At 34.0% G+C, this 16910-nt stretch overlaps 1 protein-coding gene across 3 annotated transcripts in view; it reads left to right on the top strand.

Moving 5' to 3' along the window:
* kirre (kin of irre) overlaps window positions 1-14680 on the top strand; it is a 114842-nt gene extending 100162 nt beyond the window's left edge. For all 3 annotated transcript variants that reach the window (XM_086830313.1, XM_086830312.1, XM_086830319.1), the window contains 5 exons: window positions 7153-8186; window positions 8256-8358; window positions 10041-10168; window positions 10235-11369; window positions 11449-14680. In XM_086830313.1, the coding sequence (XP_086686439.1) occupies window positions 7176-8186; window positions 8256-8358; window positions 10041-10168; window positions 10235-11369; window positions 11449-11972 (2901 nt within the window). In that variant the 5' untranslated portion in view covers window positions 7153-7175 and the 3' untranslated portion in view covers window positions 11973-14680. The remainder of the gene's footprint in view (window positions 1-7152; window positions 8187-8255; window positions 8359-10040; window positions 10169-10234; window positions 11370-11448) is intronic.
* The last annotated feature ends 2230 nt before the right edge of the window (window positions 14681-16910 follow it).

The raw sequence follows: 16910 nt of genomic DNA, 5'->3' as shown, positions 1-16910 counted from the left end.
TAGGCATGTTTTCCACCGACCTCGCAGATCTTTTTGAAAAGCAGGCACCTCCTGCAAATGATTCCCCTTCTAACAATCTCCATCCTCTGGGTGGCTACATAGGTGTCCATGGTGTGATTCTTCCTAAAGACACCGAACAGACGAGCTTCTGTTTTGTCCAGCGGCATCGAGGAGTCACGTTTCCGGGCCTGCATCGATTCCCATGGCGGCGGAGGTTCCTCTACCTTGGGACGTTTGCATGGAGGAGGAAGAGGTGCAGGCACGATTTCATCATCATCGTCGAAGGTAATCCGCAGTGGATCCATTTTGCTCTCCATTTGATTTTATAGAACTAACTCTCGGTTTTATAGAATTGATTTTGGGAAAGAAGGAAAATTTTCACTTGACATTTTTGCAGTGTTGCTTTCTAAGCCTTAGTTGGCAACTCCTTTTTAGATCTGGTAACTCTTTTTGTTTTTAAATTGGCAACTTTATTGCATTTTGAATTTTTGTGTCTACCATTTTTACACTCAATTTTCAAGTTGTTTTCTTTGTTTAAAAAGAAAACTTCTCTTAACAAAAAGAAAAAAGAGAGAAAAACAAGAATAATGATTATAATAAACACATGACAATCCTGCACGTGTGTGTGAGTGTGGCGTAGTTTTCCAAGAAGAAAAAGGCACAACTTTTGTTTACTCAAATGCTGCGAATGAAAGATATTTCCAGCGAAAATTCCTTCGTGAGGGATCTAATTAACATAATGTTGGGAAACACCCTTCGCACACCTCGCATCTATCTCTCTCCCTCTCTCTCTCTCTCTCTCTCTCTCTAGGACTCTGGGTTGTGTGTGGGTGTGTTGGTTGTGTGTGTGTCATTAGCGTTTTCGTGGCATGTGTTTTTTTCTTTTTTTTTTTTAATTTTTCCCCGTCTCCGGTTGGGTTGCCACTATGCACTGAGCATAAAATAATACTAATTTCATCTAGCAAAAGAATTTATTATTAATATTAATATATATATAGTATTATTAATATATAAATTAGATATATAAATTTATATTTTTAAATTCACTGAGTGCAAAATAATGCAAATTTACCCGCAAAAAAAATATTTATTTATGTTTCAATGATTAAAAAGCATTTTATTTAATAAATTATGATATAAATATAAATAAAATGATATAAGTTTGTGTTAAATTGTTAAATATGAAATGCAATAATATTGTTAAATATTTTATTTTATAAATTATGATACATATATATAAATTTATATATGTATGTGTTTAGTTGTTCAATATAAAATGCAATCATTTTGTTAAATATTTAAAGTTACATTTCAATATGAACAGGTCACAAAATAATGCAAAATTATCTTAAACATTTATTGTACTGTATGTTTAAAAATATTTAAATTTGCAATCTTGTAAATTTATCTATAAATGTTAAATATATAATGATAATATTAATATTATTGGTCATTATAAAATGTTAGCATACTTTTCCGCGCTATTTTTTACTAGATTCCCGTTTTTTCTCTACTATTTCCAAAGCGGTTTTAAATTTAAGAAAATTTTTAAGCAAAACTTAATTTCCCCCCGTGTACTGCTTGCCATCTCTTTTGCTCTTCAAACACTATTTCCTTCTCGCTCTTGGCTCTCCTCTGCTCCTTCTGCGGTGGCATTTTCAGCACGTGCGTTTTTCCAGCAACAACAAAACTCAACTAAAAACCAACTAAAAGTTACAAAAACAACAACAACAACAAAGCTGACAGTCTGCAATTACAATAAACAAAACAAAACGCAGCAAATGCTGGAAAATGCGGGGGAAAAATGGTATGAGAATAATGTCTAAAGCGGGCCAGGAAAAGAAGAAAAGAGGGGGGGAAGGAGTTAAAGACAGAGCACAAAAAGGAAATGGGTTACTCGCACAAGCGAAAGGAAACTAGCTGAAAAGTAAAGTTGGAACTTCAGGTGGGGTCTCGGGAAATGTTTATGTTAATGCCCGTATTTTTGGAAAAAGAAAAAACAAAACAACAAAAAAATAAAAGAAAAACAAAACCAAAAAAAGTACAGTTACCGAAAGATATAGAAAAAATAGAGAATAAAATAAACAATTTTGAAAGATAAAGATGCCTTGACTTGTTGGTTGACATTTTTATCTAGTAGAAATAATAAAAAACAAATTAAAATTATTTTATAGTGAATATATAGGAACGTTTATATGGGAAAACTACCAACTTTAAGGTTTATAAAATGCAAGAAAGATTAAATACACATAGATTGGAAATGTATTATTATTATAAGAAAATACATAAAAGATAAAGCAAATGGAATGATAATGATGACTTCTCTAGTTAGTATTAATTTTAATCTCATGGAAATAAATACCAACTTTAAGTTAAATAAAATGCTAGAAAATATTTAAAACTCTTTAAAAATACTGAATAAAAATATGCCACGAAGTGTCAGTATATAAATTGGGGTACTTAAAATATTGCATTGCCTAGTGTTTAAATACATATTTTGGTATACATTTATTTTAATAGTTTTTTGTATAAATTTTTATTTTATAAAATACAAATTTGTTTAACCATATTACCCCCTTTTCATTAATTAGTTAACCATAACTAACCGTATGTCTCCCATGAACATTTTACAATTTACTTACCCCAAAGAATTATTAACTCTTCTTGAAGCTAATAAAGCTTTTCATCTAAATGTTTTTTATTTTATTTTGATTGTTTTTTTTTATACATACATACATATATTACTTACCATTATGTACTCGCACAGTTCCATCTCACATAACTCTGGACAATCGTAGTGATTATAGTAATTCATGATCTTGAGGACAATAAAAACCAAGTGACACAGGGGAAACCCAAAGCAGGATGGCGAGTAATTTTAATGTCTCGCCTGGAAGTACATAAAAGCAGAGTCCCTCCAAAAAAAAAAAGCAATAATAAAAAGAAAAGCTTCAGTGCACGCAAAAGAAAAGCCTGGGGAAATGGCGGTAGACTATCGGGGAAGTGGTTTTTACTATCCAACGAGAATCTACCGCAACTAAAAACAAAAGTTATGTGTGCACGAAAAATCATGTCCAGTCATTTCCTGTGCAACTTTCGGCCCAAGGACCCAAAAGAACCCCCGAGGGAGCATGGAAATGGTATGGGAGAAAAGTCGGGGTTAGCGGAGGAAAAGTGGCTAGATGGCCGAAAGGAAGGATTCCTCCTTTTTCCTCCCTCCTCTCATTGCCAAAGCGGCTTTCGTTCGGTGGCCTTTTATGGTCATACAAATTTTATTATAATTTTTAATAATTTAGGCAAGCATATTGCTGCCAGCGAAGTGAGCAAGGAGCCGGTAGCCAGGAGCACGGAGCACTTTGAGCTATCCAAAGTTTTTCCCACTCCCACTCCTCTGTACCTGAGTATCACCTGGCTCATACGCATGCCGGGCATTTCCGGCTCTATATGTGCCGCCGGACATACACACACAGAGAGAACGGGCATTACGGACAAGCACGGACAAGCACGGACACGAACAAGGACACGGGCTTGGACGGACAGTGGAACACAGTCGCAGTCAAAGTGCAAATGCCGTAAATCATGGAGCTGGTAAACAAGCAACAGAAAAGAGGAAAAGCACCCAAAAAAAATAAAGACAAGGGAAAATTACGGGTTTGAATAGTACCTTTGAATACCTACCAAAAAAAAGGATCTATATATGTATATATAGAAAATAAATAGAAACTTTAGGTTGATTTTTTTTGAACACACAGCTTTAGCTTTTTGAAATGACCAAAAATTGCCTTAAAAAAGTAAATTAGGCAAAGTCACAAGATGAGCTTCAGGAATATCCTTGAGAAGTTCTAAAGGAATTTTAATAGGAAATTTGTAGGAATTTTTCTTTAGGAATTTTTTACTAATTTCCTTAGGAATTTTGTAGGAATTTTCTTAGGAATTTTGTAGGAATTCCCTTACGAATATTTATAGGAAATTATTAATGAATTTCCATATCATTCCCTTCTTTAGCAATATAATTATTTTCTTAAGTTAAATAAATAAATGTTATGTACATATAATTAATAATAATTATTTTTTTATTTACTAATTAGTATATATTTTAAAACACCACAAATCAAAGTAATCAAAGGTACTTTCAAAAAGAAAGGGTATCAAATCCAACGATACGTTGGAATGTAAGGAATAGCCGTGTGGCCATAGCCCCAGCTACACCGATAGCGATAGCGACAAGGATATGGATTGGTTGGTTTTTCTGGCGAATCAGTGGATATATATATATATATATCTATATCTATATACATATATATATGTATATATATCTATATCTATATACATATATATATGTATATATATCTATATCTATATACATATATATATATACATATATCCTTGCTGGTTAGCCGTCTTTCAGCGCGTTTTTCAAAGCTACTTTTATTTCGCGTTTTTTCCCCGCTTTTCAACATCTTTTCTTTTTTTTGTTGAGCTTTTCCGTTTCGTGGTAACGCTTTTCTCATGTTGTTGTCGTTGTTGTTGTTGTTGTTGTTCTTTTTTCTACCTTTAAAAGGTGGCAACAACCCAATGAAATCGTTAGCATTACCTTTTAACTGAAATGAAAAGAGCAAGGATAAAAAGTAAGACAGCCAAATAATAAAACTTAATTTATAGTTCCTTAAAAAACATACACCATATACTTAAATTTAGTTATTTATTTATTTCAAATAAATCAAGTTTTCATTGCTTCGCTGGCATCAACAGGCTTTTCTTTTGAACACTTTAAATGTTCTTGGGAAAAAAATAAAACAGGAAAATCCAGAAAGAAAAAAAGGAAAATTGGTAAAAACAAACAAAAGCCGCAAATGCCAAGGCCAAACTCAGACTGACAACACAGGATGAACATTCGCGGGGAGGGGAAAAGTGGGGTAAATGTGTGGAAAAGTGTGGAAAATGCTGGGAGGGGGGAAGGCGGTGGAAAGACGCCTATCCCATATGTCATACATATGTTCTGGTGGCCTGTTTGTTTATTTGCCAGTGTGGGTGTCTCTTTCTCTCTCTCTGTGTGTGTGTGTGTGTGTGGGTTGCATTCAGTCGCGGAAAATGGAAAAATGGATGTGAGGAAATGTACGCAAACCGAAACGGAAAATACAACAACACAATCGACACAGAAAAGCGTTAACAAACAAAAAGAAAAAATAGGAAAAGGGAAGAAAAAATACTTGCACTAGAGATATGCTTGAAATATATGTTTTAATTCTATATTTTTTGTTCAGGGAAAAATATATATACTTGACATTTAAATACAAAAAATATAAAAAAAAGTAATAAAAACAGTTTTACAAAATATAATAATTTCGTAAAAGTGTGATCAAAAAACTAAGTTAGGAAAATGCTAAAGCAAGGCTATTATCTTTCTGGAAGTATACAGTCGCTAATGTATATTATTTATATCTTATAAATAAATAGATATTTATTTATGTTTTTAAATATTTCTACATATTTATACCCTTAAAGGGTATTTTAATATTCTTGATCAGCATCAAAGTCCGAATCAATCTAGCCATCTCCGGGAGGAAACAAAATTTAAAAAAAATGTTCAAAATTTTATAAGGGGTTGCATTGCTAAAAATGCCAAAAAATTTAACAAAATTTTTAATTTTTGTTTAATATAAATAGAGTTTGCAGATTTATTAACCTTATAAAAACTAACATAGGAAAGCTTTCCGAATTAAAATTAATGCATTTTGGGCTGAGTAATGCGTTTTTAAATATCAGATTTTTGCAAACAAAAATTTCAAAAAATCGATTAAACGAATTTGAATATATTAAGCTTAGTTATGATCGATTTTTTATTCGATCCTATAATTCAATTAAAACCTGCAACTTTCCTTTCTTGTTATATTTATATTTTTCCCTTAAAAACAAAATTTTTTGTAGTCTTTATAAATACTTTTACAGCTTGGCAGTTACTAAGCTTAAATTTCTGGCAGCTGCTACAGTTCATGATTTAAATACAAAAAAAAAATCCAGACAGCTGACAGGAAAACCAACACCCCACACACACTCCATACACACTATTTTTTTATATGTTTTTTTTACAGAACAGGTCTTTCATTTGGTTTAAACTTGACCCACAAAAACGGATTTTATTGCATTCGTTTGCCATGTAAGCAGGGGCGAAAGGTGAAAGGTGAAAGGGGATCTTTCAAGGGTTTATTGGAGGAAACTTTCCTCTCTCTCTGATTTTTTATTTTTTATTTTTGTAAAGGCCAAAATGCACATTGCTTGTAATTATTTTTATTCATATACAAACCGAAGGCTGTAATTTAATTAAGGGAAAAGTATATTTTCAGAGTTTAAAGCAGCTTAAAAAACATATATAAGATTAATCAGTTAAGGAAAGCTATTTACAATTTAAAATAAAATGTAATAAAGAGTTGCAAACTTAACCTTATGATTTATGGAATATGAAGTTAAAAACAAGAAATAATGATATATTAAGTATAATAAGACTTTACCTTAAGATGTATAAAATATTATGTTAAAAACCAGAATGGGAAATAATTTGGGAAGCTGAAGTAAAAGTTTTCTTACCATTTGCAAGTCAATTAAAGTGTTGTATCGGAATTCTATCATAACAAGGCTTATAATATTCACATTAATTATCGATATTTTAGTATGCAATTTTTTCGAAAAATCACATATTAAAAAATGTATAACTCAGCCAAAAAAGCATTAATTTCCATTCAGAAAGCTTTCCTAAGTTAGTTTTTATTATGTTTATAAATCTGCATACTTTATTTGAAATTTTCAAATTTTCAAAATTTTGTCAATTTTTTTGTCAATTTTAGCAATGTAACCCCTTAAAAATTTTGAAAAAAAAATAAAAAGTTTAGTGTTTGTACCGAAGTTGGCTAGATCGACTCTGCTTTTGATGCTGATCAAGAATATATATGATTTATAGGGTGGGAAATGACTTCTTAACTGCTTTCCAAGCTTCTGACTGAAAATATAATACCTTTTAAGGGTAAAAAATAAATATGTTACATTAAATTAAATATTATTAAATATATATAAATTGAAATAAGACTTTAGTTAAATGTAAATATTTTTTTATAATATTCTAATCCACTTCCTTTCTCTCTTTCTCTTACCCTACAGCCGAGTTAACAATTTGTTTGAAAATGAAGAAAACTCACGGCAGTCGCCAAGTGGTGCTGCCTCTGATCCTTTCGCTTCTGATGGTCCTAATTATCCTTCAACCAATTGCCGTCCAAGCCAAGTCAAAGAAGAATAAATCGAATCAAAACTCACATCACAGTGACTCCTCGTCGAGTTCATCATCGTCCTCTGCATCCGGTGGCAATGAGGAGAATAAGCCGAAAAGTGGTGACAATGGCGGCCAGCATTTTGCCATGGAACCGCAGGATCAAACCGCGGTGGTGGGTTCAAGGGTTACGTTACCCTGCCGGGTAATGGAGAAAGTCGGTGCCCTCCAGTGGACCAAAGATGACTTTGGCCTCGGTCAGCATAGAAACCTGAGTGGCTTCGAAAGGTACTCGATGGTGGGCAGTGATGAGGAGGGTGACTTCTCCTTGGACATATATCCCCTGATGCTGGACGATGATGCCAAATATCAATGTCAAGTGGGTCCGGGTCCCCAAGGTGAACAGGGTATCCGTTCGCGATTTGCCAAACTGACGGTACTGGTACCCCCGGAAGCACCAAAAATTCTGCAAGGTGACTATCTGGTCACCACCGAAGATCGTGAAATTGAATTGGAATGTGTATCGGTGGGTGGTAAGCCGGCAGCGGAAATCACTTGGATTGATGGCCTCGGCAATGTCCTTACCAAGGGTATTGAGTATGTGAAAGAACCATTGGCTGATTCTCGTCGAATAACAGCCAAGTCAATCTTAAAATTGGCACCCAAAAAGGAACATCATAATACAACATTTACATGTCAAGCACAAAATACTGCGGATCGTACATATAGATCGGCGAAACTTCTGCTGGAGGTCAAGTATGCACCAAAGGTCACCGTTTCGGTGGTGGGTGGTGCCCTGGCAGGTGGAAAAATACCCGAAGGTGCCGAGGTCATACTCAGTTGTCAGGCAGATGCAAATCCCCATGAACTTAGCTATCGTTGGTTTATCAATGATGAGCTAATCACTGGTGATTTCACCACCAAAATGGTAAGTATCTCTAAGAACACTATATAGTTTCGAATAACTGAATAATATGGTATATATATTTATCAACAGATCATACACAATGTAACACGGCAATATCATGAGGCGAGTGTCAAGTGTGAAGTCATGAATGCGGTGGGCAAAAGTGAGGAAAGCGAGACCTTGGACATAAGCTGTAAGTTTTTCTCTATAGATAAATAAGAAAGGAAGCTGACTTCGGCACGCCGATGTTTATATACCCTTGCACATAGAACTTCGATCACTTGGAATTAATGCAATATAAATTGTGTATATTTATGTTAAAAAACAATAAAGTAATGCCTGCTTTCATTCATTCATTTTTCTCTATTTTTAACGGTCGTTTGTTTGGCAGCTATATGATATAGTAGTCCGATTTTTATACAATTTTACAGAAAATTGTAGATTCATTTTTAATGGCTACATATTAAATTTGTGAAAATCTGTTGAAAACTGAAAAAGGTTTGATATTTCTTAAAATGTTCCCATCGTTCCTATAGCAGCCATATATATATATATATGTATATATATAGTCCTCCGATTCTCCATGCCTTGACTTATATATTAGTAAAATTACATCGAAGAATAACTCCATAGTTTCATTCAAATAGCTTGCTCTTTTTTCAAAAACATATCTCGCACATATGTGCATATAATTCCCAACTTGTTCTAACATCCCCGGAACGAAGTGAATGCTGCCGGCCACGTCTCAGATATGTGTTGTGCTTAAAAAGTTTCAAGTCATTGTTTATTAGTGTTCAAAGTTAGTAACTGATGATACATACTGACTGTTCAGAGTTATTTACTGGTCATAGATACTTTCTGATCAGAGTTACTTACTGGTCATAGATATTTACTGATCTGAGTTACTTACTGGTCATAGATACTTACTGATCAGAGTTACTTACTGGTCATAGTTACTTACTGGTCTTAGTTCTTTAAATCGTCCGATTGTTCCTATGGCAGCTATATATATGTATATATATAGTCCACCGATTCGCTATTCTTCGACTTACATACTAGTTAAATTACATCGAAGAATAACTCTATAGTTTCATTGAAATAGCTTGCTCTTTGTACCAAAACAAATTTCGCGCACCTATGCATATGATTCCCAACTTGTTCTAACCTCCCCGGAACGAAGTGACTGCTGCCGGCCACGTCTCAGATATGTGTTGTGTTTCAAAAGTTGCATGTCATTGTTTACCAGTGTTCAAAGTTATTAACTGATCATACATACTTACTGTTCAGAGTTACTTACTGATCATAGATACTTTCTGATCAGAGTTACTTACTGGTCATAGATACTTACTGATCTGAGTTACTTAATGCTCATGGATACTTACTGATCAGAGTTACTTACTGCTCATAGGTACTTACTGATCAGAGTTACTTATTGCTCATAGATAATTGCAGTTCAGAGTTACTTACTGGTCATTGATACTTACTTTTCAGAGTTATTTGCAGGTAAAATATACTTACTGATCAAAATTACTTACTGGTCATAGATATGTACTTACTGTTCAGAGTTACTTAGTGCTCATAGATACTTTCTGATCAGTGTTACTTAATGTTCATAGATACTTACTGATCACAGTTAATTACTGATTATAGTTAACAAGTGTTTCTCTGAAAGTTATATTACATAGTACTCAAATTTTCATAAAACTAAAAACGAATAATAATTGAAGATAGCTTCGAATCGAAGTAGATAAAATTGTGTTAAAAACTGGAAAAGTTCTGACTTTAATTATATTATCCTGCAAGGGTATAATAAAATACATATATATTCTTGATTCCTATTTAATCTTTTCTGTTTTTTTCCCCCCCCCAAAACAGTTGGTCCCGTTTTCCGCCAGCGACCTGTAAGCGTGGAAGCCGATCTGGGCGCCACGGTGAGCATGCGCTGTGAGGTGGCCGGCAATCCCAAGCCGGAAATCGAATGGATCAATGAGAACTCCGATCAGGTAAAGTTAATCCTCGAATTAAAGATTATGCCAAGGTATTAATCGTTTCATTATTCTTCTTTACAGATTGTGGGTCGCAGTGCTGAACTGAAGCTGAAGGTAACCAGCGAGAATGCTGGTCGTTATTTTTGCAAGGCAGTTGTCAATGGATTTCCCGAAATTGGAGCCGAGGCCACGGTTTATGTGAAGCGAGCCCCTATCATAACCTCACACAAAGTGCAATTTGGTGGCGTTGGTGGACGTGTGAAGATCGATTGTCTTGCATTTAGTATTCCCAAGGCAGAGCATATCCTGTGGTCCTTTGAGGGCAAAGTGATAAATATGAGCAGCGCTGATCCCGATATATATATCTTTGAGGAACATCATTTGCCGGAGGGCGTTAGAGCAGCCCTAATTATACGTGATAGCAAAGCCTCACATTTCGGACGCTACAATTGTACGGTGATGAATTCATATGGCGGTGACTCATTGGTGATCACATTGGTACGTGAGGCAGGCAGCATACCCGTACTGCTTGTCGTCATGGGATCCATGTTCTCGGTGGCCATTATCCTAATGATTGTTATGATCATCATTGTGTATCGGAAGCGACGCAGTCGTAAGAAGCCAATGCCAGCGGATGTTATACCGGAGGCATCGCGTGGTGGTGACAAGTTAAATGAATTGAAAAGTGAATTACGCTCAAAGGCCTATGATGTGGAATACTCGGAAGCTGGAAACGATGGTTTGGCCATCAATTTAAATCAATCTCCCATGCCTGATGTCCAGATGAAGGGTGCCACCTTGGGTGTACCCCTGGCAGGACCTGTTAAATTCGATGAACGTTTCTCTGGTGACTTCACTGCCGGCGATCGGTATAATCGACAATGTCATATTAAGAATTTAAAGAATCAGCAAGAGACGGCGTATAAGGAGAGTCCCCAGGCCAATGGTTATGCGCATTATTTTGAATATGCTTTGGACTATAGTCCGCCTGGTGAGGGTGCTGCAGTGATGGTTGGTGGTGTGGCCAAGGCCAAAAACGGTGGCATGAATTCGGCCACCTTGCCACATTCCGCGGGAGCCACCGCCGGTGCCGCTGTAGCTGCAGCTGGAGCCTCTATCAATGGTGGCGGTGGAGCGAATGGTGGTGGTGCAAGTCTGCCCAGAAATCAGAATCGACACGAACTGCAGCAATCCCAGCAGGCCAATGGATTTTTGGGTGAGTTTTTTTTTTCTGCTTGCTTAGCTTTCTTCTGGAACTTTTTCTAAGACTCTTATTGTTGTTGTTCTTTTTTTAGGTCAACCGCTGCTGCAGAATGGCATCGATAGCCGCTTCAGTGCCATTTATGGCAATCCATATTTAAGGACAAATTCGTCGCTATTGCCACCGCTCCCGCCGCCGAGTACCGCCAATCCGGCGGCCACGCCCGCCCCACCGCCCTATCATGCAGCCCGCCATGGGGGCCATCATGGCCATCACGGGAGCGGCGGTCTGAGGCATTTCAGTGGTGCGGCAGTGATCACCACGAGTCCTGTGGCAAATCTGAGTGGAAATAGCGGCACAATAGCGCCCAGCGGCGGTGGTATTGGTGGCATCATGCCCAGTGGCGGCGGTGCGGGTGGCAGTGTCAGTGGCAGTAGTTCGAATTTAACCGCCAGCAGTAACACCTTGGCGGCCACGCCCCAAGCGCAGGGCGGCGGAATTGGTGGTAGTGGTGGTGGTAGTGGTGCCCCATGTGCCCAAAGTCCATCGGGGCAATTTATATTGCCCAATAATGGCAAGGGGCATACGCAAAAAGGACCTCTGGCCACCCATGTCTAAGCGATAGAAGATATCGAAATAATATCGAATTAAATCGAAAAAATATCGAGAAAAGAAAACAAAAACCGAAGGATACGCATATACACCGTATAAATATTAGAGCAAAGCCATTAGTAATCCCTAAAATATATATGCTAATTTCGTAAATGGAAACAAACTTCTAGTGAGTAATTGTTTTTTTTTTCTACTTATCTCACCTAGGAAAATAGTATATATTAAATGAAGGGCTTGCACGGGAAATTATTCACTTTCTCTAAGTTAAAAACAAAATACAATAGGCCAAAAAATACAACAAAAAAAAAAAAAACAACAGAGTTAAAAAGCTATCAGAAATGTTTTAGGAAACTGGTGTGTGTCGTTGTCGCTTAAGGTATTCACAATCAATGTTCCAAAAATAGCAAAACAAAATGAAATATTCCAAGCAAAATGTTGAATTTATTAACAAGAAAATACATATTATTACCTTAATTGGAGTCGAATCACTTTATTCTTGTTTTCGGCATTATTAATATAATTTTGATTTAATTTACAATCCATATAAAAAAATCTGAATCTAGAATTTGAATATTTTTAATTTAAAAAAAAAATCCCTTAAAAGTAAATAAAACCCATGTAGATACAAGCAAACGCAAAGCAAAAAGAAAACCCCTAAAACGAAAAGGGAAAAGGGAAAAAGGAAAATGAAAAAAAGAAAAGCATGAAAAAAAAAGAAAGGAAAACAAAAAAACCGTATTGTGATTTATAGCGTTAATTATTTTATGGCAAACAACAAATAAAACTCAATGTCGGAGCGGAAAATTATATATCAACTAGTGCAAATTTTAAGCTATTTATCAAGTGGGTTATCTCCCAAAAAAAAATAAATTAATTAAAGAAAATCTTATATCAAATAAACGAAGCGTATCGAAAAAAAGCAAAATACAAAATAACAAAAAAAAAGAACAAGAAAACCGACTACGAAACTTAAAAAGTTTATTTTAAACATCGAGTTGCATACAATTTTAAACTGAAATCAATTCAATTAAATATGAAAGTAATTATTAAATGCCTGTAGTTAGATCCAACTAAAAAAAAGAAAACAGAAACTATTTAAAGCAAGCTAAAAAGAATTCGAAGCCAAAATTTATCAAATTTTTAGACTAAAATATATATATGTACGTGTATATAGAAAAATACATATATATAGGGGGAAAAAACTAACTAAATGCAGTGAGAGAACTTTTTAGAGCAATTGCAGTATTTGCCCTTTAACCCGATCAAGAAAATCAAATAACAAATGAACAGTTTGCATATTTAAAATCAGGTTTTTAAGTTTATTTTGTAAATATTTAATTTGACTTTCTTTCAAATGAATTTTAAATTAAAATTTTAATGAAAACCCAAGTCCAAAGCTTACAAGGAGCCTTCACAGCATCACTAGAATTTTTAAGAGCTTATGTGGTGTACTGTTGAGGATCCTGGAAAAATCAGAAAAATACATGTTCTATATAAATATATATATATATAATTTTTTTTTTGCTTTACAAACAAATATTTATTTTGAAACTCTAGTAAACATGTCGAAAATATTGGTGTTTTAACATAAATCAACTCAAAACCATCACAAAATTCATTTAAAATCAATCCAAAATAAGCACTGAATCCAAAAAAAAAATCAAAACTTGATCGGGTTCTGGAACACAGCATTAAGCATTCATGTGAAAACTTGAACATTTTTTTGTCTAGCCTTTAAGGAAAGTAAATTAAATGTAACTTTAAATCGAATTAATTATTGTATATCGTATATATATAAATACATATATATATATAGAGCATAAATGTGTATGTCAACGCTTAAATTAAATGACTAGCTAAGAATAGAAACGATGAGTGGAGAGAATATTACAATTTTTTGTGTTTTTTTTTTGTCTGTCCTGCCTAGTGGTGTAAGCCTAATTGTAAACAAAGTAAATGTAAACAATTTTAAAAGGTAAAATTAAATTTAAATACATAACAAAAAAAAAAAACAAAGCTTAGCAACAATTTGTGAAACATTTGAGCGATCTACCAAAAAAAAAGAACAAGAAACAAATTATGAAGTGAAAGGAAAAGCGATAAAGTAAACCTTTTTTTACACGAGAAATGCTGCCTTATGATTCCTTGTTGGGTTCTTTATTCATTAAGCCAATACTGTAATTAATCTTTTTTTTTGTTTTTGTGAAACATATATACACAAATATACACGCATATTAACATAGCGAATAATACAAAAGAAAATGCTTTAAATGTTTTTCATTTACCTTGAGACACTTTGATTTGTTTAAATCTATTGAATTGTTTCCTTGAGCTACGCGCAAAGCTTTTAACGAGAGATAATACATTTTTCACATCAATTGTCAAACGATTCAATTAAGAGATCAATTAAATAGACGTTAAAAAAAAAACAGAAAAACGGAAAAAGAATAAAGCGACTAAAACAAAAGAAAATCCTATTAAGCCAAGTAAATTATAATTATTACAAACAAAAAAAAAGGAAACATAAAATGTGAAAAGCAGAATGCAAGGAAAAAGAGATGAAATGGCCGGCAAAAAGAAAACTAAAAACTAAAAACGAATTGCGTGCAAAAGGGAAAGGAAACAGAAATTAATTTTTAAGCCGAAACCAACTCAAATTAGTTGAAATAAAAGAAATAAGATTGAAATAAAAATTATTTCAGAATGCTATAAAATATAAGAGCGTTTAATTTGATCATATTTTCTTTTCAAACTCGGAGGATTCTTTCAGTTCGTAATTATTAAACAACAAAAAAAGGGAGCTAACTTCGGCACGCCGAAGTTTATATACCCTTGTATGACTGAAAAAGTTAATTAAATTTTCAATTGTATTAATTTCTCGATCGTTCCTATGGGAGCTATAGGATATAGAAGGCCGATTTTCATAAAATTTTACACCAAATTCTAGATTTATATATATTGTATATATCTTAAATTTGATAAAATCTTTTAAAAATTGAAAAGGTATAATTTTTTTTTTTTAATTTTCCGATCGTTCCTATGGCAGCTATATATAGTCGTCCGATTATATAAGAGTGAGGGTATATATGTATAAGACTAACTGCAAACTTGAGATACCTTTGAAACTTAAGAACTATTTTACGTAGCAACGGACAGACGGATAGACGGACATGGCTAGATCGACTCGGCAGTTGGGTCTGATCAAGAATATATATACTTTATGTGGTCGAAGGGTATAAAAATAAATAATTAAAAAATAAAACAACCATTTTGACATTTTACATCTGACATTTTACATCTGTAAATGTAAATGTATAGTAATGGCGCCAGTGTGAAAAGGTGCAAGTAGTCTTTTATGCTATAAAATATAAATACAATTCTATCTTTATTTCAAACGATTTCAAAATTGGATTATCTTTACTAGTTTTTATGCAATTTGACACGGTTTAACAAGGTCTAAAACAACCCAAAAATCCGCAACACAAATGTAAGAGGTCGACACTTTAACATTTTTGTGTGTGCATTGTGTGTAATAATGCTAAATAAACATCGGCTAAGTTGTATTTTTGTGTTAATGTTAATACATTTTGTTAATGTGAGTCCTCACTTACCCAACATTTCAAATTTTAAACGAATAATCATCGATACTTTGAGCATCGGAGCACGATGTTTTTGAATATCGATGCATCGAGTAGATACTATCATAGAGGCCTGCGATAGTCATCGCCATTTATTACTAATAATATATAGCCAAAAGTAGCTAAATTGTTAAATGGCGTCCATATAATTAAGCATATTTGGCCAAAAATGGGTTTGCCCTCCTAACTAAATCGTTGTCATAAATGCAATTATTACTGGAATATGCTGAAAAAAGCTACATTATGGCTATAAGCTAGTTACATTTTCAAAAATGCTAGATCTTATCAAAACTAAGCGAAGTTGCATTCTCTGACGCTATGTCAATTCGCCTTAAGCTATTGAAATCCGCCAGATCTAGCTGGGAAATAGCTAATAGCTAGATGGGAAAACATCGATTGCAAGCCTAGTGGCATCGGTGTTTCTCCGGCAAAAACAACAAAATTATTTTGTTTCCGTTCACATTAACAGCCAACAAGCTAGAATTCCATTAAGGGGGTAGACCACCCTGAACGCATGAAATTTGGAGGGTTTTTCAAAAATTCATTTTGACTAAGTTATTGGGAATACAACTTTTTATTTATTAGTACATCAAAGAACATATGTTAAACTAAAAAATACTTATTGAAAGAAAAAAAAATATTTACGAACCTCGGAGATATAGCCAGTCAAAAAACGAATTTTTTTTAGGGAATGGTCGGATGGTGTACATGCTGCACACCACATTTGTTATCCGAAATTCAAAAACAAAAATTTTTTATAAGCTATATAAGTATGGCTATAGCATGACGTAGCCGTTTTTGGAAATAATTTTTTTTTAGCAAATGGGAGCACTTTGAAAAAAAAAATTTTTTTTTTTAACAAAATTTTTGATTTAAAAATTTTTAACTTTAAAACAAAAAAACATATCGAAAAAATCCTACGTCATGCCATAGAGGGCATTATAGAGAAGCTGTGTAAAAAATTTGAAGAGAATCGGTCCGGCGGTTTTTGAGAAATCATGTACACCGTTTTAAAAAACGTTGTTTTGAGAAAAACGCAAAAGAAGATAAAGAAAGTACTCTACGGTATACCGGCAGCGCTCACTTCTAATGGCTGTAGAATCCACAAGTAACGAGATATTTTTAAGCCCGATGTCTTAAAATGACCGTAAGAATATCAGCATCAAGATTGATTAAAAAAAAAAAAATTAGATTTTTAAAAAATGTCAGGGTGGTCTACCCCCTTAAGTTACCCTACATCTGTCTGGATCAGAGCGATCTGTTAATGAATTTACTTTCAATATGAGAATGTTTCTGTAAACGTGTA

This window comes from Drosophila serrata, unplaced genomic scaffold (assembly GCF_035046125.1).
Source record: "Drosophila serrata isolate PLE 108 unplaced genomic scaffold, ASM3504612v1 contig_23, whole genome shotgun sequence".
Classification (NCBI taxonomy): Eukaryota; Metazoa; Arthropoda; class Insecta; order Diptera; family Drosophilidae; genus Drosophila; species Drosophila serrata.
This window is presented reverse-complemented; position numbering and strand designations above follow the sequence as displayed.